The 27,277-nt window shown below is 45.1% G+C and overlaps 1 protein-coding gene across 1 annotated transcript; it reads right to left on the bottom strand.

Annotated features, from left to right (window-relative positions):
* Positions 1 to 282: 282 nt before the first annotated feature.
* LOC123995209 (arachidonate 5-lipoxygenase-activating protein-like) lies at positions 283 to 22,668 on the bottom strand. Its single transcript, XM_046298637.1, has 5 exons — positions 22,510 to 22,668; positions 20,411 to 20,492; positions 1,930 to 2,000; positions 1,179 to 1,260; positions 283 to 509 (listed from the first exon to the last, which is right to left on the bottom strand). The coding sequence occupies exons 1-5, from the start codon at positions 22,577 to 22,579 to the stop codon at positions 347 to 349; spliced, it is 468 nt and encodes a 155-aa protein (XP_046154593.1). The 5' UTR covers positions 22,580 to 22,668; the 3' UTR covers positions 283 to 346.
* Between the last annotated feature and the right edge of the window lie 4,609 nt (positions 22,669 to 27,277).

The following is a 27,277-nucleotide window of genomic DNA, read 5'->3' as shown; positions in this document are numbered from 1 at the left end:
ATAAAATGTGAAATTATTGAGCACAGAAGAGGCCATTTTCACCACATTGAATCAACCATCTCACATACTGATTACCCATGATGCACGGCACTAAGAACTGGACATAGACTTTATAGTCACTGCCATAGTACATCTCACACACACAGACAGACACACACACAGACACACACACAGACACACACACACACACACACACACACACACACACACACACACACACACACACACACACACACACACACACACACACACACACACACACACACACACACACACACACACACACACACACACACACACACACACACAGACACACACACACACAGACACACACAGACACACGTGTTCAGGGAATGAGGAGTAGAGCGGAGGCTGCGGTGGTGATGGTCTCCACGGTGTCTTTAAAGTCATTGCCGAAGTAACGCACCAGCAGGAGGTTGAAGATACCCACAATGCACATCAGGAACAGGAAGGACAGGACACGTTTCCCAAACACGTACCCTGGAGTGCTGTCAGACAGAACATACAATACAGTCAGTCAGTTACACACACACACGCACGCGCACGCGCACACGCACACGCACACGCACACGCACACGCACACACACACACACACACACACAGGTACACACACAGGTACACACACACACAGGTACACACATACACAGGTACACACATACACAGGTACACACACACACACAGGTACACACACACAGGTACACACATACACAGGTACACACACACACACAGGTACACACACACACACAGGTACACACATACACAGGTACACACACACACACCCACACACAGGTACACACACACAGGTACACACACACACAGGTACACACATACACAGGTACACACATACACAGGTACACACACACACAGGTACACACATACACAGGTACACACATACACAGGTACACACACACACACCCACACACATACACAGGTACACACACACACACACACACACACAGGTACACACACAACCACAGGTACACACACACAGGTACACACACACAGGTACACACATACACAGGTACACACACACACACCCACACACAGGTACACACACACAGGTACACACACACACAGGTACACACATACACAGGTACACACATACACAGGTACACACATACACAGGTACACACACACACACACACACACACTCTCACCTCTGAGATGTCTGCCCCATATACCCAATAAAGTACTTCTGTCTGGCCACCAGGTAGACGAGCCCTGCGAAGGCAGCAGGAGCTGAACACACCAAGATCACAGTTAGAGTTAGTTAGGTAATCATACTAGATCACAATAGAGTTAGTTAGGGAATCATACTAGATCACAATAGAGTTAGTTAGGGAATCATACTAGATCACAATAGAGTTAGTTAGGGAATCATACTAGATCACAATAGATTAGTTAGGGAATCATACTAGATCACAATAGAGTTAGTTAGGGAATCATACTAGATCAGAGTTAGTTAGGGAATCATACTAGATCACAATAGATTAGTTACAGATCACAATAGAGTTAGTTAGGGAATCATACTAGATCACAATAGAGTTAGTTAGGGAATCATACTAGATCACAGCTAGAGTTAGTTAGGGAATCATACTAGATCACAATAGAGTTAGTTAGGGAATCATACTAGATCACAATAGAGTTAGTTAGGGAATCATACTAGATCACAATAGAGTTAGTTAGGGAATCATAAGAGATCACAATAGAGTTAGTTAGGGAATCATACTAGATCACAATATAGTTAGTTAGGGAATCATACTAGATCACAAAAGAGAAACATACTGTCAATGTTACCACTATTGTGTGTGTGTGTGTCAGGCTGGGTTTCTGTACAGCACTTTGAGATATCAGCTGATGTAAGAAGGGCTTTATAAATACATTTGATTTGATTTGTTAGTCATTTACCTTGGTTGAGACACAGTCCAGCACACCACAATACAGCCAGGAAGGTAGGGTATGAATCCATGCAGTTACGACTTGGTGGGTGGGGGGTTAACACACATAGAAACAGGAGAATCACATTAGGAAATCATTCTCACAGCGATGTTGTCCTTCCCAATGAAACCTAATTTTATTTTTTTATTTTACCTTTATTTAACCAGGCAAGTCAGTTAAGAACATATTCTTATTTTCAATGACGGCCTGGGAACAGTGGGTTAACGACAGATTTGTACCTTGTCAGCTCGGGGGTTTGAACTCTCAACCTTCCGGTTACTAGTCCAACGCTCTAACCACTAGGCTACGCTGCCGCCCCACATAAAGAAGTCAAGTAAAAGAAAACCACAATTCTAGTAACTGGACTGGTAACAGCTGAGGGGGCGGATCCTAAACAACGTACGTTTACTATTCGCTTAGTGAATAGGGGAAGTTACAGGATTCACCCCTTTTTAGTTATTGATGTAAAAAACAAACGATGCTGAAAATAACATGAGTCAACCCTCAGACTGAGGCACTGGGGTGAAGCCCTTTTTTGTTACTACAAGAGAGCCGTTTCACATTAGTCTGTGGTGTGTGGTACGTGCAGTGTTGTGGAACAATGATGAAATTTGGACGCAAGGACTGACAGAATACCACCCCCCCCCCCTCCCGTCTCACTGGGTCGGAGGGGTGAAGGGAGGGACGGGTGTTGTAGTAGAAAAACAGCCCCCCCCCTCCCAAAAATAAATAAATAATAATAATAATTTCTATGTGACACACAGCAAACTCAGTTGTATTCACTAGACACCTAACGGATGAAAACTGCCTCCAACGAAGAGCGACTGCCTCCAACGAAGAGGGACTGCCTCCAACGAAGAGGGACTGCCTCCAACGAAGAGGGACTGCCTCCAACGAAGAGGGACTGCCTCCAACGAAGAGGGACTGCCTCCAACGAAGAGGGACTGCCTGTACTTGTCCATTAAGAAACTCTTGTTTGTGTCGCAAAAACATTTTCCGGTTGCGAAACTTTTTTGCTGTAATGTGGACAACTGCATAAGGGAATGTTCCACTACTGATGCATCTTGGGAAGTTGAAGAGACTGGGGACGTGTCCCAATAGGCTGTAGAGACTGGGGACGTGTTCCAATAGGCTGTAGAGACTGGGAACGTGTCCCAATAGGATGCAGAGACTGGGGACATGTCCCAATAGGCTGTAGAGACTGGGGACGTGTCCCAATAGGCTGTAGAGACTGGGGACATGTCCCAATAGGCTGTAGAGACTGGGGACGTGTCCCAATAGGCTGTAGAGACTGGGGACGTGTCCCAATAGGCTGTAGAGACTGGGGACGTGTCCCATTAGGCTGTAGAGACTGGGGACGTGTCCCAATAGGCTGTAGAGACTGGGGACATGTCCCAATAGGCTGTAGAGACTGGGGACGTGTCCCAATAGGCTGTAGAGACTGGGGACATGTCCCAATAGGCTGTAGAGACTGGGAACGTGTCCCAATAGGATGTAGAGACTGGGGACGTGTCCCAATATACTGCAGAGACTGGGGACGTGTCCCAATAGGATGCAGAGACTGGGGATGTGTCCCAATAGGCTGTAGAGACTGGGGACGTGTCCCAATAGGCTGTAGAGACTGGGGACGTGTCCCAATAGACTGTAGAGACTGGGGACATGTCCCAATAGACAAGGATGCAGAGACTGGGGACATCTAAGACCCTTACACTGAAAGCAACATGGTGCTAATGTACTTTGTGTGTGTGTGTGTGTGTGTGTGTGTGTGTGTGTGTGTGTGTGTGTGTGTGTGTGTGTGTGTGTGTGTGTGTGTGTGTGTGTGTGTGTGTGTGTGTGTGTGTGTGTGTGTGTGTGTGTGTGTGTGTGTGTGTGTGTGTGTGTGTGTGTGTGTGTGTGTGTTCACATATGTATGATTTATGATGCTAACAAAACCATCTTAAATGAGTCCTCCCCACAGAGCAGAGACAGGATGTTGGTCCACTGCTTCCTTGCTTAATACAAGAAGTACATCAGTGCAATAACGATGGCCTCCTACTAACAAACTCAAGCAACATTTCTGAGTTTACCCTCTGTTTCTTCATCTCTCCTACAGCCCCAGGGCAGTTCGTTCCACACAGTAATCGTTGTCTTTATTGTCAGGTTATAGCTTGTCTGTTATCAGGTCATGGCTTGTCTAGTATCAGGTTATGGATTGTCTTATCAGGTTATGGCTTGTCTTATCAGGTTACGGCTTGTCTTATCAGGTTATCGATTGTCTTATCAGGTTATTTCTTGTCTCGTATCAGGTTATGGCTTGTCTTATCAGGTTATGGCTTGTCTAGTATCAGGTTACGGCTTGTCTAGTATCAGGTTACTTGTCTTAGCTTGTCTTATCAGGTTACGGCTTGTCTCGTATCAGGTTATGGCTTGTCTTATCAGGTTATGGCTTGTCTAGTATCAGGTTACGGCTTGTCTAGTATCAAGTTACAGCTTGTCTAGTATCAGGTTACGGCTTGTCTAGTATCAGGTTACGGCTTGTCTAGTATCAGGTTATGGCTTGTCTATTATCAGGTTACGGCTTGTCTAGTATCAGGTTGCGGCTTGTCTAGTATCAGGTTACGGCTTGTCTTATCAGGTTATGGCTTGTCTTATCAGGTTATGGCTTGTCTTATCAGATTATGGCTTGTCTATTATCAGGTTACGGCTTGTCTAGTATCAGGTTGCGGCTTGTCTAGTATCAGGTTACAGCTTGTCTAGTATCAGGTTACGGCTTGTCTAGTATCAGGTTACGGCTTGTCTAGTATCAGGTTACGGCTTGTCTAGTATCAGGTTACGGCTTGTCTAGTATCAGGTTACGGCTTGTCTAGTATCAGGTTAAGGCTTGTCTAGTATCAGGTTACGGCTTGTCTAGTATCAGGTTACGGCTTGTCTAGTATCAGGTTACGGCTTGTCTAGTATCAGGTTACGGCTTGTCTAGTATCAGGTTACGGCTTGTCTAGTATCAGGTTACGGCTTGTCTAGTATCAGGTTATGGCTTGTCTAGTATCAGGTTACGGCTTGTCTAGTATCAGGTTACGGCTTGTCTAGTATCAGGTTACAGGTTACTTGTCTAGTATCAGGTTACGGCTTGTCTAGTATCAGGTTAAGGCTTGTCTAGTATCAGGTTACGGCTTGTCTAGTATCAGGTTACAGCTTGTCTAGTATCAGGTTACGGCTTGTCTAGTATCAGGTTACGGCTTGTCTAGTATCAGGTTAAGGCTTGTCTAGTATCAGGTTATAGCTTGTCTAGTATCAGGTTACGGCTTGTCTAGTATCAGGTTACGGCTTGTCTAGTATCAGGTTAAGGCTTGTCTAGTATCAGGTTACGGCTTGTCTAGTATCAGGTTACGGCTTGTCTAGTATCAGGTTAAGGCTTGTCTAGTATCAGGTTACGGCTTGTCTAGTATCAGGTTAAGGCTTGTCTAGTATCAGGTTACGGCTTGTCTAGTATCAGGTTACGGCTTGTCTAGTATCAGGTTACGGCTTGTCTAGTATCAGGTTACAGCTTGTCTAGTATCAGGTTATAGCTTGTCTATTATCAGGTTACGGCTTGTCTAGTATCAGGTTATAGCTTGTCTAGTATCAGGTTACGGCTTGTCTAGTATCAGGTTACGGCTTGTCTCGTATCAGGTTACGGCTTGTCTTATCAGGTTACGGCTTGTCTTATCAGGTTATGGCTTGTCTTATCAGATTACGGCTTGTCTAGTATCAGGTTACGGCTTGTCTAGTATCAGGTTACGGCTTGTCTAGTATCAGGTTAAGGCTTGTCTAGTATCAGGTTAAGGCTTGTCTAGTATCAGGTTAAGGCTTGTCTAGTATCAGGTTAAGGCTTGTCTAGTATCAGGTTACGGCTTGTCTAGTATCAGGTTACGGCTTGTCTAGTATCAGGTTACGGCTTGTCTAGTATCAGGTTACGGCTTGTCTAGTATCAGGTTACGGCTTGTCTAGTATCAGGTTAAGGCTTGTCTAGTATCAGGTTAAGGCTTGTCTAGTATCAGGTTAAGGCTTGTCTAGTATCAGGTTAAGGCTTGTCTAGTATCAGGTTATAGCTTGGTACATGGGGGTAGTAGCGTTTATGTAAATGTAATAAGCTGTAAAGAAGCAGGGAAATAATGACTAGTGGGAGCAGTTATTACACATCGCTACAATGATACCTCCTTGTAGAAGGTATGTACTGCGGGTCTCGACAGAGATCATTGCGGCCCAGTCAGAGAAGACAGAGAACTTTGGAAATTGTTCCGCAGATCATTTGGAAATGCTTTGTATGCGTTAGCTTTACCTATTGTGTTAAAAACACATAGTTGTTGCATTTTTTCATAAAACTCTCAGAATTCGCTGCTTCAAGTGAAGCGGACTACTTCTCCTCTGATAGTTGGGTTTGGGAGATCAAGTGCACCTAGTAAAAATAAAAACGGCTCTTTTTCAGGAACCTGTCATTCAAAGATAATTCGTAAAAAATCCAAATAACTTCACAGATTTTCATTGTAAAGGGTTATAACACTGTTCACCATGCTTGTTCAATGAACCATAAACAATTAATGAACATGCACCTGTGGAACGGTCGTTAAGACACTAACAGCTTACAAACGGTAGGCAATTAAGGTCACCGTTATGAAAACTTAGTATACTAAAGAGGCCTTTCTACTGACTCTGAATAACACCAAAAGAAAGAAGCCCAGGGTCCCTGCTCATCTGCGTGAACGTGCCTTAGGCATGCTGCAAGGAGGCATGTGGATGCAGATGTGGCCAGGGCAATAAATTGCAATGTCTGTACTGTGAGACGCCTAAGACAGCGCTACAGGGAGACAGGACAGACAGCTGATTGTCCTCTCAGTGGCAGACCACGTGTAACAACAACTGCACAGGATCGGTACATCCGAACATCATACATGCGGGACAGGTACAGGATGGCAACAACAACTATCCGAGTTACACCAGGAACGCACAATCTCTCCATCAGTGCTCAGACTGTCCGCAATAGGCTGAGAGAGGCTGGACTGAGGGCTTGTAGGCCTGTTGTAAGGCAGATCCTCACCAGACATCACCGGCAACAACGTCGCCTCGCCTATGGGCACAAACCCACCGTCGCTGGCCCAGACAGGACTGGCGAAAAGTGCTCTTCACTGACGAGTTGCGGTTTTGTCTCACCAGGGGTGATGGTCGGATTCACGTTTATCGTCAAAGGAATGAGCGTTACATCCTGTAATCTGGAGTGGGATCGATTTGGAGGTGGAGGGTTCGTCCTGGTCTGGGGCGGTGAGTCACAGCATCATCAGACTGAGCTTGTCGTCATTGCAGGCAATCGCAACGCTGTGCGTTACAGGGAAAACATCCTCCTCCCTCATGTGGTACCCTTCCTGCAGGCTCATCCTGACATGAACCCTCCAGCATGACAATGCCACCAGCCATACTGCTCGTTCTGTGCGTGATTTCCCTGCAAGACAGGAATGTCAGTGTTCTGCCATGGTCAGCGAAGAGCCCGGATCTCAATCCCATTGAGCACGTCTGGGACCTGTTGGATAGATCTTAATGGCCACCCATGAGCGTAAATGTCATCCCTATTCATCATATAAAGTTTGCATACTGCATTTACACTTTTCTGTATTTCTTAAGCACATTATTCTATAATATTAAGATTATTTATTATAATAAAGTATACCACCTTGTTGCATCCTATTAATTGGATTTACATTTAGGGAACTCGTACACTTCTGTAACTTTCATTGAAGCTGCAAAAATGTAAACGTTCAACCTTAACGTGATAACTATGCAACAGAACAGATGAACAGGAATGGCATTTACTCTCATGGGTGGTTAAAAATAACTATCTGAAAGCCACGCCCCTGCTAAACTACGCCTCCAGTCTTCTGATCTGACCTGCTGGGTCATTATCTCAGTAACCCAGCATCAATAAACCAGCATCCAGCATCAATAACCCAGCATCGATAACCCAGCACCGATAAACCAGCACCAATAACCAGCACCAGTAACCCAGCACCAGTAACTCAGCACCAGTAACCCAGCACCAATAACCCAGCACCGATAACCCAGCACCGATAACTCAGCACCAGTAACTCAGCACCGATAACCCAGCACCGATAACCCAGCACCGATAACCCAGCACCAGTAACTCAGCACCGATAACCCAACACCCATAACCCAGCACCAGTAACCCAGCACCAGTAACTCAGCACCAATAACCCAGCACCAATAACCCAGCACCGATAACCCAGCACCGATAACCCAGCACCAGTAACCCAGCATCAATAACCCAGCACCAATAACCCAACACCGATAACCCAGCACCAGTAACTCAGCACCGATAACCCAGCACCAGTAACCCAGCATCAATAACCCAGCACCAATAACCCAGCACCAGTAACTCAGCACCAATAACCCAGCACCAGTAACTCAGCACCAATAACCCAGCATCCATAACCCAGCACCAATAACCCAGCAGTAGAGTCAACCAAACTACCCAGTAGAGTCAACCAAACAACCCAGCAGTAGAGTCAACCAAACAACCCAGCAGTAGAGTCAACCAAACTACCCAGTAGAGTCAACCAAACTACCCAGTAGAGTCAACCAAACAACCCAGTAGTAGAGTCAACCAAACAACCCAGCAGTAGAGTCAACCAAACAACCCAGCAGTAGAGTCAACCAAACTACCCAGTAGAGTCAACCAAACAACCCAGCAGTAGAGTCAACCAAACTACCCAGTAGAGTCAACCAAACTACCCAGTAGAGTCAACCAAACAACCCAGTAGTAGAGTCAACCAAACAACCCAGTAGAGTCAACCAAACAACTCAGCAGTAGAGTCAACCAAACTACCCAGTAGAGTCAACCAAACTACCCAGTAGTAGAGTCAACCAAACAACCCAGTAGTAGAGTCAACCAAACAACCCAGCAGTAGAGTCAACCAAACAACCCAGCAGTAGAGTCAACCAAACAACCCAGCAGTAGAGTCAACCAAACTACCCAGTAGAGTCAACCAAACTACCCAGTAGAGTCAACCAAACAACCCAGTAGTAGAGTCAACCAAACAACCCAGTAGAGTCAACCAAACAACCCAGTAGAGTCAACCAAACAACCCAGCAGTAGTGTCAACCAAACAACCCAGTAGAGTCAACCAAACAACCCAGCAGTAGAGTCAACCAAACAACCCAGTAGAGTCAACCAAACAACCCAGCAGTAGAGTCAACCAAACAACCCAGTAGAGTCAACCAAACAACCCAGCAGTAGAGTCAACCAAACAACCCAGCAGTAGAGTCAACCAAACTACCCAGTAGTAGAGTCAACCAAACAACCCAGCAGTAGAGTCAACCAAACAACCCAGCAGTAGAGTCAACCAAACAACCCAGTAACCAAACAACCCAGAGAGTCAACCAAACAACCCAGTAGAGTCAACCAAACAACCCAGCAGTAGAGTCAACCAAACTACCCAGTAGAGTCAACCAAACTACCCAGTAGAGTCAACCAAACAACCCAGTAGAGTCAACCAAACAACCCAGTAGTAGAGTCAACCAAACAACCCAGTAGAGTCAACCAAACAACCCAGCAGTAGAGTCAACCAAACTACCCAGTAGAGTCAACCAAACTACCCAGCAGTAGAGTCAACCAAACAACCCAGCAGTAGAGTCAACCAAACAACCCAGCAGTAGAGTCAACCAAACAACCCAGCAGTAGAGTCAACCAAACAACCCAGCAGTAGAGTCAACCAAACAACCCAGCAGTAGAGTCAACCAAACAACCCAGCAGTAGAGTCAACCAAACTACCCAGCAGTAGAGTCAAGCAAACTACCCAGCGGTAGAGTCAACCAAACAACCCAGTAGAGTCAACCAAACAACCCAGCAGTAGTGTCAACCAAACAACCCAGTAGAGTCAACCAAACAACCCAGCAGTAGAGTCAACCAAACTACCCAGTAGAGTCAACCAAACAACCCAGTAGAGTCAACCAAACAACCCAGCAGTAGAGTCAACCAAACAACCCAGTAGAGTCAACCAAACAACCCAGCAGTAGAGTCAACCAAACTACCCAGTAGTAGAGTCAACCAAACTACCCAGCAGTAGAGTCAACCAAACAACCCAGCAGTAGAGTCAACCAAACAACCCAGTAGTAGAGTCAACCAAACAACCCAGTAGAGTCAACCAAACAACCCAGCAGTAGAGTCAACCAAACTACCCAGTAGAGTCAACCAAACAACCCAGTAGAGTCAACCAAACAACCCAGTAGAGTCAACCAAACAACCCAGCAGTAGAGTCAACCAAACAACCCAATAGAGTCAACCAAACAACCCAGTAGAGTCAACCAAACAACCCAGTAGAGTCAACCAAACAACCCAGTAGAGTCAACCAAACAACCCAGCAGTAGAGTCAACCAAACAACCCAGCAGTAGAGTCAACCAAACAACCCAGCAGTAGAGTCAACCAAACTACCCAGCAGTAGAGTCAACCAAACAACCCAGCAGTAGAGTCAACCAAACTACCCAGCAGTAGAGTCAAGCAAACTACCCAGCGGTAGAGTCAACCAAACAACCCAGTAGAGTCAACCAAACAACCCAGAAGTAGAGTCAACCAAACTACCCAGTAGAGTCAACCAAACTACCCAGTAGAGTCAACCAAACAACCCAGTAGTAGAGTCAACCAAACAACCCAGTAGAGTCAACCAAAAAACCCAGCAGTAGGATCAACCAAACAACCCAGTAGAGTCAACCAAACAACCCAGTAGTAGAGTCAACCAAACTACCCAGAAGTAGAGTCAACCAAACTACCCAGTAGAGTCAACCAAACTACCCAGTAGAGTCAACCAAACTACCCAGTAGTAGAGTCAACCAAACAACCCAGTAGAGTCAACCAAACAACCCAGCAGTAGAGTCAACCAAACTACCCAGTAGAGTCAACCAAACTACCCAGTAGAGTCAACCAAACAACCCAGTAGTAGAGTCAACCAAACAACCCAGCAGTAGAGTCAACCAAACAACCCAGTAGAGTCAACCAAACAACCCAGCAGTAGAGTCAACCAAACTACCCAGTAGAGTCAACCAAACTACCCAGTAGAGTCAACCAAACTACCCAGTAGAGTCAACCAAACAACCCAGTAGTAGAGTCAACCAAACAACCCAGTAGAGTCAACCAAACAACCCAGCAGTAGTGTCAACCAAACAACCCAGTAGAGTCAACCAAACAACCCAGCAGTAGAGTCAACCAAACTACCCAGTAGAGTCAACCAAACAACCCAGTAGAGTCAACCAAACAACCCAGCAGTAGAGTCAACCAAACAACCCAGTAGAGTCAACCAAACAACCCAGCAGTAGAGTCAACCAAACTACCCAGTAGTAGAGTCAACCAAACTACCCAGCAGTAGAGTCAACCAAACAACCCAGCAGTAGAGTCAACCAAACAACCCAGTAGTAGAGTCAACCAAACAACCCAGTAGAGTCAACCAAACAACCCAGCAGTAGAGTCAACCAAACTACCCAGTAGAGTCAACCAAACAACCCAGTAGAGTCAACCAAACAACCCAGTAGAGTCAACCAAACAACCCAGTAGAGTCAACCAAACAACCCAGTAGAGTCAACCAAACAACCCAGCAGTAGAGTCAACCAAACAACCCAATAGAGTCAACCAAACTACCCAGTAGAGTCAACCAAACAACCCAGAAGTAGAGTCAACCAAACTACACAGTAGAGTCAACCAAACTACCCAGTAGAGTCAACCAAACAACCCAGTAGTAGAGTCAACCAAACAACCCAGTAGAGTCAACCAAAAAACCCAGCAGTAGGATCAACCAAACAACCCAGTAGAGTCAACCAAACAACCCAGTAGTAGAGTCAACCAAACAACCCAGCAGTAGAGTCAACCAAACTACCCAGCAGTAGAGTCAACCAAACAACCCAGTAGTAGAGTCAACCAAACTACCCAGCAGTAGAGTCAACCAAACAACCCAGCAGTAGAGTCAACCAAACAACCCAGCAGTAGAGTCAACCAAACAACCCAGCAGTAGAGTCAACCAAACAACCCAGCAGTAGAGTCAACCAAACAACCCAGCAGTAGAGTCAACCAAACTACCCAGCAGTAGAGTCAACCAAACTACCCAGCAGTAGAGTCAACCAAACTACCCAGCAGTAGAGTCAACCAAACTACCCAGCAGTAGAGTCAACCAAACTACCCAGCAGTAGAGTCAACCAAACAACCCAGCAGTAGAGTCAACCAAACAACCCAGTAGAGTCAACCAAACAACCCAGCAGTAGAGTCAACCAAACAACCCAGCAGTAGAGTCAACCAAACTACCCAGTAGTAGAGTCAACCAAACAACCCAGCAGTAGAGTCAACCAAACAACCCAGCAGTAGAGTCAACCAAACAACCCAGTAGTAGAGTCAACCAAACAACCCAGTAGAGTCAACCAAACAACCCAGCAGTAGAGTCAACCAAACTACCCAGTAGAGTCAACCAAACTACCCAGTAGAGTCAACCAAACTACCCAGTAGAGTCAACCAAACAACCCAGTAGTAGAGTCAACCAAACAACCCAGTAGAGTCAACCAAACAACCCAGCAGTAGAGTCAACCAAACTACCCAGTAGAGTCAACCAAACTACCCAGCAGTAGAGTCAACCAAACAACCCAGCAGTAGAGTCAACCAAACAACCCAGCAGTAGAGTCAACCAAACAACCCAGCAGTAGAGTCAACCAAACAACCCAGCAGTAGAGTCAACCAAACAACCCAGCAGTAGAGTCAACCAAACAACCCAGCAGTAGAGTCAACCAAACTACCCAGCAGTAGAGTCAAGCAAACTACCCAGCGGTAGAGTCAACCAAACAACCCAGTAGAGTCAACCAAACAACCCAGCAGTAGTGTCAACCAAACAACCCAGTAGAGTCAACCAAACAACCCAGCAGTAGAGTCAACCAAACTACCCAGTAGAGTCAACCAAACAACCCAGTAGAGTCAACCAAACAACCCAGCAGTAGAGTCAACCAAACAACCCAGTAGAGTCAACCAAACAACCCAGCAGTAGAGTCAACCAAACTACCCAGTAGTAGAGTCAACCAAACTACCCAGCAGTAGAGTCAACCAAACAACCCAGCAGTAGAGTCAACCAAACAACCCAGTAGTAGAGTCAACCAAACAACCCAGTAGAGTCAACCAAACAACCCAGCAGTAGAGTCAACCAAACTACCCAGTAGAGTCAACCAAACAACCCAGTAGAGTCAACCAAACAACGAGTCAACCAAACAACCCAGTAGAGTCAACCAAACAACCCAGCAGTAGAGTCAACCAAACAACCCAATAGAGTCAACCAAACAACCCAGTAGAGTCAACCAAACAACCCAGTAGAGTCAACCAAACAACCCAGTAGAGTCAACCAAACAACCCAGCAGTAGAGTCAACCAAACAACCCAGCAGTAGAGTCAACCAAACAACCCAGCAGTAGAGTCAACCAAACTACCCAGCAGTAGAGTCAACCAAACAACCCAGCAGTAGAGTCAACCAAACTACCCAGCAGTAGAGTCAAGCAAACTACCCAGCAACCAAACAACCCAGTAGAGTCAACCAAACAACCCAGAAGTAGAGTCAACCAAACTACCCAGTAGAGTCAACCAAACTACCCAGTAGAGTCAACCAAACAACCCAGTAGTAGAGTCAACCAAACAACCCAGTAGAGTCAACCAAAAAACCCAGCAGTAGGATCAACCAAACAACCCAGTAGAGTCAACCAAACAACCCAGTAGTAGAGTCAACCAAACTACCCAGAAGTAGAGTCAACCAAACTACCCAGTAGAGTCAACCAAACTACCCAGTAGAGTCAACCAAACAACCCAGTAGTAGAGTCAACCAAACAACCCAGTAGAGTCAACCAAACAACCCAGCAGTAGAGTCAACCAAACTACCCAGTAGAGTCAACCAAACTACCCAGTAGAGTCAACCAAACAACCCAGTAGTAGAGTCAACCAAACAACCCAGCAGAGTCAACCAAACAACCCAGTAGAGTCAACCAAACAACCCAGCAGTAGAGTCAACCAAACTAAACCAGTAGAGTCAACCAAACTAGTAGAGTCAACCAAACAACCCAGTAGTAGAGTCAACCAAACAACCCAGTAGAGTCAACCAAACAACCCAGCAGTAGAGTCAACCAAACAACCCAAGAGTCAACCAAACAACCCAGCAGTAGAGTCAACCAAACTACCCAGTAGAGTCAACCAAACAACCCAGTAGAGTCAACCAAACAACCCAGCAGTAGAGTCAACCAAACAACCCAGTAGAGTCAACCAAACAACCCAGCAGTAGAGTCAACCAAACAACCCAGTAGAGTCAACCAAACAACCCAGCAGTAGAGTCAACCAAACAACCCAGCAGTAGAGTCAACCAAACAACCCAGTCAGTAGAGTCAACCAAACAACCCAGTCAACCAAACAACCCAGCAGTAGAGTCAACCAAACTACCCACAACCAAACAACCCAGTAGAGTCAACAACAAAGTCAACCAAACAACCCAGTAGAGTCAACCAAACAACCCAGCAGTAGAGTCAACCAAACAACCCAATAAAACCAAACTACCCAGTAGAGTCAACCAAACAACCCAGAAGTAGAGTCAACCAAACTACACAGTAGAGTCAACCAAACTACCCAGTAGAGTCAACCAAACAACCCAGTAGTAGAGTCAACCAAACAACCCAGTAGAGTCAACCAAAAACCCAGCAGTAGGATCAACCAAACAACCCAGTAGAGTCAACCAAACAACCCAGTAGTAGAGTCAACCAAACAACCCAGCAGTAGAGTCAACCAAACTACCCAGCAGTAGAGTCAACCAAACAACCCAGTAGTAGAGTCAACCAAACTACCCAGCAGTAGAGTCAACCAAACAACCCAGCAGTAGAGTCAACCAAACAACCCAGCAGTAGAGTCAACCAAACAACCCAGCAGTAGAGTCAACCAAACAACCCAGCAGTAGAGTCAACCAAACAACCCAGCAGTAGAGTCAACCAAACTACCCAGCAGTAGAGTCAACCAAACTACCCAGCAGTAGAGTCAACCAAACTACCCAGCAGTAGAGTCAACCAAACTACCCAGCAGTAGAGTCAACCAAACTACCCAGCAGTAGAGTCAACCAAACAACCCAGTAGTAGAGTCAACCAAACAACCCAGCAGTAGAGTCAACCAAACTACCCAGCAATAGAGTCAACCAAACTACCCAGTAGAGTCAACCAAACTACCCAGCAGTAGAGTCAACCAAACAACCCAGTAGAGTCAACCAAACAACCCAGCAGTAGAGTCAACCAAACTACCCAGTAGAGTCAACCAAACTACCCAGCAGTAGAGTCAACCAAACTACCCAGCAGTAGAGTCAACCAAACAACCCAGTAGAGTCAACCAAACAACCCAGTAGAGTCAACCAAACAACCCAGTAGAGTCAACCAAACTACCCAGCAGTAGAGTCAACCAAACAACCCAGCAGTAGAGTCAACCAAACTACCCAGCAGTAGAGTCAACCAAACAACCCAGCAGTAGAGTCAACCAAACTACCCAGCAGTAGAGTCAACCAAACTACCCAGCAGTAGAGTCAACCAAACAACCCAGCAGTAGAGTCAACCAAACAACCCAGCAGTAGAGTCAACCAAACTACCCAGTAGAGTCAACCAAACTACCCAGCAGTAGAGTCAACCAAACTACCCAGCAGTAGAGTCAACCAAACTACCCAGCAGTAGAGTCAACCAAACTACCCAGCAGTAGAGTCAACCAAACTACCCAGCAGTAGAGTCAACCAAACTACCCAGCAGTAGACTCAACCAAACTACCCAGCAGTAGAGTCAACCAAACTACCCAGCAGTAGAGTCAACCAAACTACCCAGCAGTAGAGTCAACCAAACTACCCAGCAGTAGAGTCAACCAAACTACCCAGCAGTAGAGTCAACCAAACTACCCAGCAGTAGAGTCAACCAAACAACCCAGCAGTAGAGTCAACCAAACAACCCAGTAGTAGAGTCAACCAAACAACCCAGCAGTAGAGTCAACCAAACTACCCAGCAATAGAGTCAACCAAACTACCCAGTAGAGTTAACCAAACTACCCAGCAGTAGAGTCAACCAAACAACCCAGTAGAGTCAACCAAACAACCCAGTAGAGTCAACCAAACAACCCAGCAGTAGAGTCAACCAAACTACCCAGTAGAGTCAACCAAACTACCCAGCAGTAGAGTCAACCAAACTACCCAGTAGAGTCAACCAAACAACCCAGCAGTAGAGTCAACCAAACTACCCAGTAGAGTCAACCAAACTACCCAGCAGTAGAGTCAACCAAACTACCCAGCAGTAGAGTCAACCAAACTACCCAGCAGTAGAGTCAACCAAACTACCCAGCAGTAGAGTCAACCAAACTACCCAGCAGTAGAGTCAACCAAACAACCCAGCAGTAGAGTCAACCAAACTACCCAGCAGTAGAGTCAACCAAACAACCCAGTAGAGTCAACCAAACAACCCAGCAGTAGAGTCAACCAAACTACCCAGCAGTAGAGTCAACCAAACAACCCAGTAGAGTCAACCAAACAACCCAGCAGTAGAGTCAACCAAACTACCCAGCAGTAGAGTCAACCAAACTACCCAGCAGTAGAATCAACCAAACTACCCAGCAGTAGAGTCAACCAAACAACCCAGCAGTAGAGTCAACCAAACTACCCAGCAGTAGAGTCAACCAAACAACCCAGCAGTAGAGTCAACCAAACTACCCAGCAGTAGAGTCAACCAAACTACCCAGCAGTAGAGTCAACCAAACAACCCAGCAGTAGAGTCAACCAAACTACCCAGCAGTAGAGTCAACCAAACTACCCAGCAGTAGAGTCAACCAAACTACCCAGCAGTAGAGTCAACCAAACTACCCAGCTGTAGAGTCAACCAAACTACCCAGCAGTAGAGTCAACCAAACTACCCAGCAGTAGGGTCAACCAAACTACCCAGCAGTAGGGTCAACCAAACTACCCAGCAGTAGAGTCAACCAAACTACCCAGCAGTAGGGTCAACCAAACAACCCAGCAGTAGGGTCAACCAAACAACCCAGCAGTAGGGTCAACCAAACTACCCAGCAGTAGAGTCAACCAAACAACCCAGCAGTAGGGTCAACCAAACAACCCAGCAGTAGGGTCAACCAAACAACCCAGCAGTAGGGTCAACCAAACAACCCAGCAGTAGGGTCAACCAAACTACCCAGCAGTAGAGTCAACCAAACTACCCAGTAGAGTCAACCAAACTACCCAGCAGTAGAGTCAACCAAACTACCCAGCAGTAGAGTCAACCAAACTACCCAGCAGTAGAGTCAACCAAACAACCCAGCAGTAGGGTCAACCAAACAACCCAGCAGTAGGGTCAACCAAACAACCCAGCAGTAGGGTCAACCAAACAACCCAGCAGTAGGGTCAACCAAACTACCCAGCAGTAGAGTCAACCAAACAACCCAGCAGTAGAGTCAACCAAACTACCCAGCAGTAGAGTCAACCAAACTACCCAGCAGTAGAGTCAACCAAACTACCCAGCAGTAGAGTCAACCAAACTACCCAGCAGTAGGGTCAACCAAACTACCCAGCAGTAGGGTCAACCAAACTACCCAGCAGTAGAGTCAACCAAACAACCCAGCAGTAGAGTCAACCAAACAACCCAGCAGTAGAGTCAACCAAACAACCCAGCAGTAGGGTCAACCAAACAACCCAGCAGTAGGGTCAACCAAACAACCCAGCAGTAGGGTCAACCAAACAACCCAGCAGTAGAGTCAACCAAACTACCCAGCAGTAGAGTCAACCAAACTACCCAGCAGTAGAGTCAACCAAACAACCCAGCAGTAGGGTCAACCAAACAACCCAGCAGTAGGGTCAACCAAACAACCCAGCAGTAGGGTCAACCAAACTACCCAGCAGTAGAGTCAACCAAACAACCCAGCAGTAGAGTCAACCAAACAACCCAGCAGTAGGGTCAACCAAACAACCCAGCAGTAGAGTCAACCAAACAACCCAGCAGTAGGGTCAACCAAACTACCCAGCAGTAGAGTCAACCAAACAACCCAGCAGTAGGGTCAACCAAACAACCCAGCAGTAGGGTCAACCAAACAACCCAGCAGTAGGGTCAACCAAACTACCCAGCAGTAGAGTCAACCAAACAACCCAGCAGTAGGGTCAACCAAACTACCCAGCAGTAGAGTCAACCAAACTACCCAGCAGTAGAGTCAACCAAACTACCCAGCAGTAGGGTCAACCAAACAACCCAGCAGTAGGGTCAACCAAACTACCCAGCATGTTTTTGTGTTGAAAATAAAAAGGTGCAATGAGTGGATAGGCTACCATGGTGAGCAAGTGTTTTCATTCAATATCGATTACCCATTTTACGATTACGGTAAGCTATATCCTATATGCTAATCGACCTCCTATAAGGTTAGCTGTATCCTATATGCTAATCATCCTCCTAAAAGGTAGGCTTTATCCTGCATGCTAATCGTCCTCCTAAAAGGTAAGCTATATGCTAATTGTCCTCCTAAAAGGTAAGCTATATGCTAATCGTCCCCTAAAAGGTAAGTTATATGCTAATCGTCCTCCTAAGGTAGGATATATCCTATATGCTAATCGTCCTCCTAAAAGGTAGGCTATATCCTATATGTTAATCGTCCTCCTTAAAGGTAAGCTATATGCTAATTGTCCTCCTAAAAGGTAAGCTATATGCTAATCGTCCCCTAAAAGGTAAGTTATATGCTAATCGTCCTAATAAAAGGTAAGCTATATGCTAATCGTCCTCCTAAAAGGTAAGCTATATGCTAATCGTCCTCCTAAAAGGTAGGCTATATGCTAATCGTCCTCCTAAAAGGTTGGCTATATCCAATTAGCTAATCGTCCTCCTAAAAGGTAAGCTATATGCTAATCGTCCTCCTAAAAGGTTAGCTATATCCAATTAGCTAATCGTCCTCCTAAAAGGTTGGCTATATGCTAATCGTCCTCCTAAAAGGTTAGCTATATCCAATTAGCTAATCGTCCTCCTAGAAGGTAAGCTATATCCAATTAGCTAATCGTCCTCCTAAAAGGTAAGCTATATGCTAATCGTCCTCCTAAGGAAGGATATATCCTATATGCTAATTGTCCTCCTAAAAGGTAGGCTACATCCTATATGCTATTCGTCCTCCCAAAAGGTAGGCCATATCCTGCATGCTAATCGTCCTCCTAAGTTAGGATATATCCTATATGCTATTCGCCTTTCTAAAAGGCAGGCTATATCCGATATGCTAATCGTCCTCCTAAAAGGTAGGCTATATGCTAATCGTCCTCCTAAGGTAGGCTATATGCTAATTGTCTTCATAAAATGTAGGCTATATGCTATCATCCTCCTGAAAGGTTGGCTATATCCTATATGCTAATTGTCTCCTGAAAGGTTGGCTATATCCTATATGCTAATTGTCCTGAAAGGTTGGCTATGTCCTATATGCTAATTGTCTCCTGAAAGGTTGGCTATATCCTATATGCTAATTGTCCTCCTGAAAATTTGGCTATATCCTATATGCTAATTGTCCTCCTGAAAGGTTGGCTATATCCTATATGCTAATTGTCCTGAAAGGTAGGCTACATCCTATTTGCAGAACATAGCTCAAGAGAAAATGCAAGTGTCCACTGTCATCATTCTTGCTGCTTGAATCTCAGTGTCCATACCTGGTAGATAAGTTAACCAACTGTTCCCCGATAGGCCATCATTGTAAATAAGAATTTGTTTTTTAACTGACTTACCTAGTTAAATACAGGTTCAATATCAAACTTGAAAAATAGATCAGGTGCACGTGTAATTAGAGTTGATCAATGGAAGGAGAAGCACGGGACAGTTATCTTTCAAAGGAAACGTACTTCCTAAATAAGATTAGGTTATAGTTTACTACATTGCCTAGAAATAAATATTGATCACCCATACTTGTATCTGTTTGAAATCCGTCCAACTCCTAAAAGGTAGCCCATAAAACGTAAGAGAATACATCAAACTACATCTAGCCTATTGGCTGACATAGCCCAGTAATACAGATAGTCAAATATAATCGGCCACATGAGAATCTCTGGTAATTTAACCTAAATGTGCCCTAAATGGTGCCAAATTGCCTGCGACCATGACTAGCAAGTGAGCTGTGTCACATATGCCTAAAATAACGTTGCGTGACTGTGGTCGGGTTCGGGACCGGTTCCTACGGTTGCGGGTGGTTTATGAAAAGCTGAGTGTGCGCGCGGGCAGACCTCGACCTCTTTGATATGACTTGGTTCATATTGAAAATACACAGGGAAAAACTATCGTTGTGCATATAATACTAAAAATGGAGTGTCTCGGATTTGAAAGTACAGAATAATCCGAAATGATCTCAGACCAGGTTGTGTACATTGAACAGTTGAAGTGTGCGCATGCATGGTGTATGTGATAGAAAGTCACTTACTTGGCGCAGGACACTCTCTCAAAAGCAGAAGTGTTGGCGTGGTGCTCTTTACCCTCCCTCTCTACCTTCGTTGCAAAGAAAGCTGGAAATCACACGACAGATTAAATAAATAAATAAATAATTAAAACACCAACGGTCAGAAATGTATATTTCATCATCGATCAGAGAAACAAAGAAACATCGTTGATTATCAAGTGATATACAGCAAGCCATATTATTCAACTGAAAGCATCATCTGAAAAGTTCCACGATGAATACACTTTACAGTATAAAAAGACGGAGAACATGTCACCACTCCTATCGACTGTTATTCTAAATCACACACAGTAGCTGGCTACTTTACAATAAGTCCTCCTCACGTCTATATTTATAAAGGTATCTAATCTCAATGAGACTTACTGGTTCAAATAAAATATATGTTGTAATTGATAAATAAAGTTGATTTAACGATGATAATTTTGGTACTGCAGCTACACCACAGTTGTGTCCTGCTGAAACAGGAAAGGGCCTTCCCCAAACTGTTGCCACCAAATTGGAAGCACAGAATGGTCTAGAATGTCATTGTAGCGTTAAGATTTCCCTTCACTGGAACTAAGGGGCCTGAACCATGAAAAACAGCCCCAGAACATCATTCCCCCTCATCAACATTCACAGTTGTCACAATGCATTGGGGCAGGTAGCATTCTCCTGGCATCTGCCAAACCCAGATTCGTCCGTCGAACTGCCAGATGGTGAAGCGTGATTCATTATCCCATAGAACACGTTTCCACTGCTCCAGAGTCCAATGGGGTTGAGCTTTACACCACTCCAGCTGAAGCTTGGCACTGCGCATGGTGATCTTAGGCTTGTGTGCGGCTGCTCGGCCACGGAAACACATTTCATGAAGCTCCCGACGAACAGTTATTGCGCAAATGTTGTTTCCATCGGTAGTGAGTGTTGCAACTGAGGACAGACGATCAATGAGTGTTGCAACCGAGGACAGACGATCAGTGAGTGTTGCAACCGAGGACAGACGATCAGTGAGTGTTGCAACCGAGGACAGACGATAAGTGAGTGTTGCAACCGAGGACAGACGATAAGTGAGTGTTGCAACCGAGGACAGACGATCAATGAGTGTTGCAACCGAGGACAGACGATCAATGAGTGTTGCAACCGAGGACAGACGATCAATGAGTGTTGCAACCGAGGACAGACGATCAATGAGTGTTGCAACCGAGGACAGACGATCAGTGAGTGTTGCAACCGAGGACAGATGATCAATGAGTGTTGCAACCGAGGACAGACGATCGATAAGTGTTGCAACCGAGGACAGATGATCAGTGAGTGTTGCAACCGAGGACAGACGATCAGTGAGTGTTGCAACCGAGGACAGACGATCAATGAGTGTTGCAACCGAGGACAGACGATCAGTGAGTGTTGCAACCGAGGACAGATGATCAGTGAGTGTTGCAACCGAGGACAGATGATCAATGAGTGTTGCAACCGAAGACAGACGATCGATAAGTGTTGCAACCGAGGACAGACGATCAGTGAGTGTTGCAACCGAGGACAGACGATCGATAAGTGTTGCAACCGAGGACAGACGATTGATAAGTGTTGCAACCGAGGACAGACGATCGATAAGTGTTGCAACCGAGGACAGATGAATTTAACATGCTATGCACTTCAGCATTCTGCGGTCCCGTTCTGTGAGCTTGTGTGGCCTACCTTTTCGTTGTTGCTCCTAGACGTTTCCACTTCACAAAAACAACACTCACAGTTGGCCAGGGCAGAAATTTGACAAACTAACTTGTTGGAAAGGTGGCATCCTATGACAGTGCCACGTTGAAAGTCACTGAGCTCTTCAGTAAGGGCCATTCTACTGCCAATATTTGTCTGTGGAGATTGCATGGCTGTGTGCTCAATTTTATACACCTGTCAGCAAAAGCTGTGGCTGAAATAGCCGAATCCACTAATTTGAAGGGGTGTCGACATTCTTTTGTATATATAGTGTATATTATTTATGTCAATGGCACCTCCTAGCTGAAATACAATAAAAACTGTCATAAAAAAATATATATATATATTTGAAATTATATAAAGTTGATTAATTCTCTCACCATTCTGCAGGACACTGATGAGGGTGACGAGGACCAGGAGGAAGATGTGTTCTACCACTACGGACAGCATGACTCAGAATGGAGAGATGACGGAGGGAGAGATGGAGCGAGAGGGAGGACAGGATGTTTGAATATAAGGACGGACGAGGATACAACAGTTATAGCATCTCTCTCTCTCTCTCTCTCTCTCTCTCTCTCTCTCTCTCTCTCTCTCTCTCTCTCTCTCTCTCTCTCTCTCTCTCTCTCTCTCTCTCTCTCTCTCTCTCTCTGCCATGTACTTCCTGTTACACAGTCTGTTTGTTTCTTCTATTTGGTTTATGGAAATACACTCAGAAATTCTTGCCTCACCCACTATGAAAAGGTTTGCAGTCAGACAGAGTACAGTAGAACTCAGACAGGCAGAGTACAGTAGAACTCAGACAGACAGAGTACAGTAGAACTCAGACAGACAGAGTACAGTAGAACTCAGACAGAGTACAGTAGAACTCATTCAGACAGAGTACAGTAGAACTCAGACAGAGTACAGTAGAACTCAGACAGACAGAGTACAGTAGAACTCAGACAGACAGAGTACAGTAGAACTCAGACAGACAGAGTACAGTAGAACTCAGACAGAGTACAGTAGAACTCATTCAGACAGAGTACAGTAGAACTCAGACAGAGTACAGTAGAACTCAGACAGAGTACAGTAGAACTCATTCAGACAGAGTACAGTAGAACTCATTCAGACAGAGTACAGTAGAACTCATTCAGACAGAGTACAGTAGAACTCATTCAGACAGAGTACAGTAGAACTCAGACAGAGTACAGTAGAACTCAGACAGACAGAGTACAGTAGAACTCAGACAGAGTACAGTAGAACACAGACAGACAGAGTACAGTAGAACTCATTCAGACAGAGTACAGTAGAACTCAGACAGACAGAGTACAGTAGAACTCAGACAGACAGAGTACAGTAGAACTCAGACAGACAGAGTACAGTAGAACTCAGACAGACAGAGTACAGTAGAACTCAGACAGACAGAGTACAGTAGAACTCAGACAGACAGAGTACAGTAGAACTCAGACAGACAGAGTACAGTAGAACTCATTCAGACAGAGTACAGTAGAACTCATTCAGACAGAGTACAGTAGAACTCAGTCAGACAGAGTACAGTAGAACTCATTCAGACAGAGTACAGTAGAACTCATTCAGACAGAGTACAGTAGAACTCATTCAGACAGAGTACAGTAGAACTCATTCAGACAGAGTACAGTAGAACTCATTCAGACAGAGTACAGTAGAACTCATTCAGACAGAGTACAGTAGAACTCAGACAGACAGAGTACAGTAGAACTCAGACAGACAGAGTACAGTAGAACTCATTCAGACAGAGTACAGTAGAACTCAGACAGAGTACAGTAGAACTCAGACAGAGTACAGTAGAACTCAGACAGAGTACAGTAGAACTCATACAGAGTACAGTAGAACTCATACAGAGTACAGTAGAACTCATTCAGACAGAGTACAGTAGAACTCAGACAGAGTACAGTAGAACTCAGACAGAGTACAGTAGAACTCAGACAGAGTACAGTAGAACTCAGACAGAGTACAGTAGAAATCAGACAGACAGAGTACAGTAGAAATCAGACAGACAGAGTACAGTAGAACTCAGACAGACAGAGTACAGTAGAACTCAGACAGACAGAGTACAGTAGAACTCAGACAGAGTACAGTAGAACTCAGACAGAGTACAGTAGAACTCAGACAGACAGAGTACAGTAGAACTCAGACAGACAGAGTACAGTAGAACTCAGACAGACAGAGTACAGTAGAACTCAGACAGACAGAGTACAGTAGAACTCATTCAGACAGAGTACAGTAGAACTCAGACAGACAGAGTACAGTAGAACTCAGACAGACAGAGTACAGTAGAACTCAGACAGACAGAGTACAGTAGAACTCAGACAGACAGAGTACAGTAGAACTCATTCAGACAGAGTACAGTAGAACTCAGACAGAGTACAGTAGAACTCAGACAGAGTACAGTAGAACTCAGACAGAGTACAGTAGAACTCAGACAGAGTACAGTAGAACTCAGACAGAGTACAGTAGAACTCAGACAGACAGAGTACAGTAGAACTCAGACAGACAGAGTACAGTAGAACTCAGACAGACAGAGTACAGTAGAACTCAGACAGACAGAGTACAGTAGAACTCAGACAGACAGAGTACAGTAGAACTCATTCAGACAGAGTACAGTAGAACTCATTCAGACAGAGTACAGTAGAACTCATTCAGACAGAGTACAGTAGAACTCATTCAGACAGAGTACAGTAGAACTCAGACAGAGTACAGTAGAACTCAGACAGAGTACAGTAGAACTCAGACAGACAGAGTACAGTAGAACTCAGACAGACAGAGTACAGTAGAACTCAGACAGAGTACAGTAGAACTCAGACAGAGTACAGTAGAACTCAGACAGAGTACAGTAGAACTCAGACAGACAGAGTACAGTAGAACTCAGACAGACAGAGTACAGTAGAACTCAGACAGACAGAGTACAGTAGAACTCAGACAGACAGAATACAGTAGAACTCAGACAGACAGAGTACAGTAGAACTCAGACAGAGTACAGTAGAACTCAGACAGAGTACAGTAGAACTCAGACAGAGTACAGTAGAACTCAGACAGAGTACAGTAGAACTCAGACAGACAGAGTACAGTAGAACTCAGACAGACAGAGTACAGCAGAACTCATTCAGACAGAGTACAGTAGAACTCATTCAGACAGTGTACAGTAGAACTCATTCAGACAGAGTACAGTAGAACTCAGACAGACAGAGTACAGTAGAACTCAGACAGACAGAGTACAGTAGAACTCAGACAGACAGTGTACAGTAGAACTCATTCAGACAGAGTACAGTAGAACTCAGACAGACAGAGTACAGTAGAACTCAGACAGACAGAGTACAGTAGAACTCAGACAGACAGAGTACAGTAGAACTCATTTCTGTTTGTCATAGACTTCAGAAACAGCTGGTGTTGAATAACAGTGAAATGCTTTGGCCAACTTATTGGTCCTTTTCAAACAATGAAGAGTTAATGGTAAAGATATATATACATATATATATAGTGTTTGCGGGGTCCGACATGCCAATCAACCTGCTATCTGCCAATCACGGGAATGCCTGGAATATTCTGATGCCGGGCATCCTGGTGGTTGGCGGAGTGGCGTGGAGGGGGTGGGGCATTGGAAGTTAAGACCAGGTTTAGCCATGGTTCTCTCACTTACATCTGGCCTTCACAAGAGAAGGTCACGCTTGGCCATTTATTTGGCGTGGGCAACGGCGTGGGCAACGGCCAAACAGTAGCCTGTGTAAAGTTGGGGTAATTAACTGTCAATTCGTAACTCAACCCTCTGTCTGGACAATTGTTCCTTTATGATCTAGTCTGGTCATTCCAATATATATATATATATATATAATACAATGTCCTGAAAACACCGTTTTTTTTACTGCAGTAATTTCGTAGTAGATTCATAATCAATCCGTCATATGTATTGGTTGTACAGCATTTACTGTGATGTGGTCTCTGCAGAGACCAGGGCATTCATACTGCATTCAATGGAGAGAGACGCTATGCTACTCGCCTCATGTCATGACTATGAAAGCTCGAGACAACTGCGATATTATTTTTTTTTCTCTCAAAGTTGTCGGAACGTCACGTGTCCTACTTATACCAGTACACTCGCAACAACTTAATTAAGCATTTCGAAACTTCTATTCGATCAAATAAACCTCATAGCAAATAAGCCATGGCCTCAATATAAAAACGTATTTGTGAGTGTACTGAAACAATGAAAAGACCGCCACCTGCTGGAGGGAAACAGATTTTCCTCCGAGTTGGGCCTCTCTCTTCTCTGGCTATGGGGAGACCTGCGCATTGGTACAACATTTGGGAGATGCACGGTGATGTGGTACAGCGCTTGATTTGGCCTCAGCAAGCCTCCAGAGGCGCAATTTACTCCACACCCTCCATACAAAGCGCCCTGCTCGCATTGTAGGATCAAGCACAAATCGGCTTTTAAGGGACTGGTGTGTGTGGTAGGTAGGCCTATCAACTCCCCTTTCTCTTCTGGAAACATTACAACACTGCTGTATCGAGGAACTACAGCAGCATCCCATATGGTCTAGCGGTTAGGATTCCTGGTTTTCACCCAGGCGGCCCGGGTTCGACTCCCGGTATGGGAATGAGTGTTTTGTTATTGTTTTTACTTCTGAATATTGAAAGCATTTATTTTATATTTATTAAACTAGGCAAGTCAGTTAACTAAATCTTATTTTACAATAACGGCCTACTACGGACAAACCCTCCCCTAAACCCAGACGACGCTGGGCCAATTGTGCGCCGCCTAATGGAACTCCCGATCACAGTCGGTCGGTTGTGATTACAACCCGGGGTCGAACCTGGGTCTGTAGTGACGGTTTAGCACGGAGTTGCATTTGCTTAGATATTTCTACAATGGCGCGTGCATCCATCACGTTCCAATTGGCGACGAGTATTCTGCGCGAAAAATACAAGATAGTCAAGTGGATATTAAATAAATCAGTCTAGCTCGTACTGACTGTTACATTATGAGAATATGTCCTACGATTAAATGAAACATTGATCCCGCCAACTGATAAATGATTTTCGTAGCATCAGTGAAAAGCCGAGCATGGGGAAAATGGATATGCTCTTTCGCATGTTCTCCACTAGGTGGCGTCATAGTACCGTCGAACAGCC

Source organism: Oncorhynchus gorbuscha, linkage group LG02 (genome assembly GCF_021184085.1).
Source record: "Oncorhynchus gorbuscha isolate QuinsamMale2020 ecotype Even-year linkage group LG02, OgorEven_v1.0, whole genome shotgun sequence".
NCBI classification, from domain to species: domain Eukaryota; kingdom Metazoa; phylum Chordata; class Actinopteri; order Salmoniformes; family Salmonidae; genus Oncorhynchus; species Oncorhynchus gorbuscha.
This window is presented reverse-complemented; position numbering and strand designations above follow the sequence as displayed.

What these genes read in the sequence shown, in the direction of transcription:
- LOC123995209 (XM_046298637.1), bottom strand. Translation starts at nt 22,579, where the DNA reads ATGCTGTCCGTAGTGGTAGAACACATCTTCCTCCTGGTCCTCGTCACC. An exon ending in TGGACTGTGTCTCAACCAAG is followed by an intron (nt 1,261 to 1,929) that starts GTAAATGACTAA and finishes TGGTGTGTTCAG; the next exon opens with CTCCTGCTGCCTTCGCAGGG. An exon ending in ATGGGGCAGACATCTCAGAG is followed by an intron (nt 510 to 1,178) that starts GTGAGAGTGTGT and finishes TCTGTCTGACAG; the next exon opens with CACTCCAGGGTACGTGTTTG.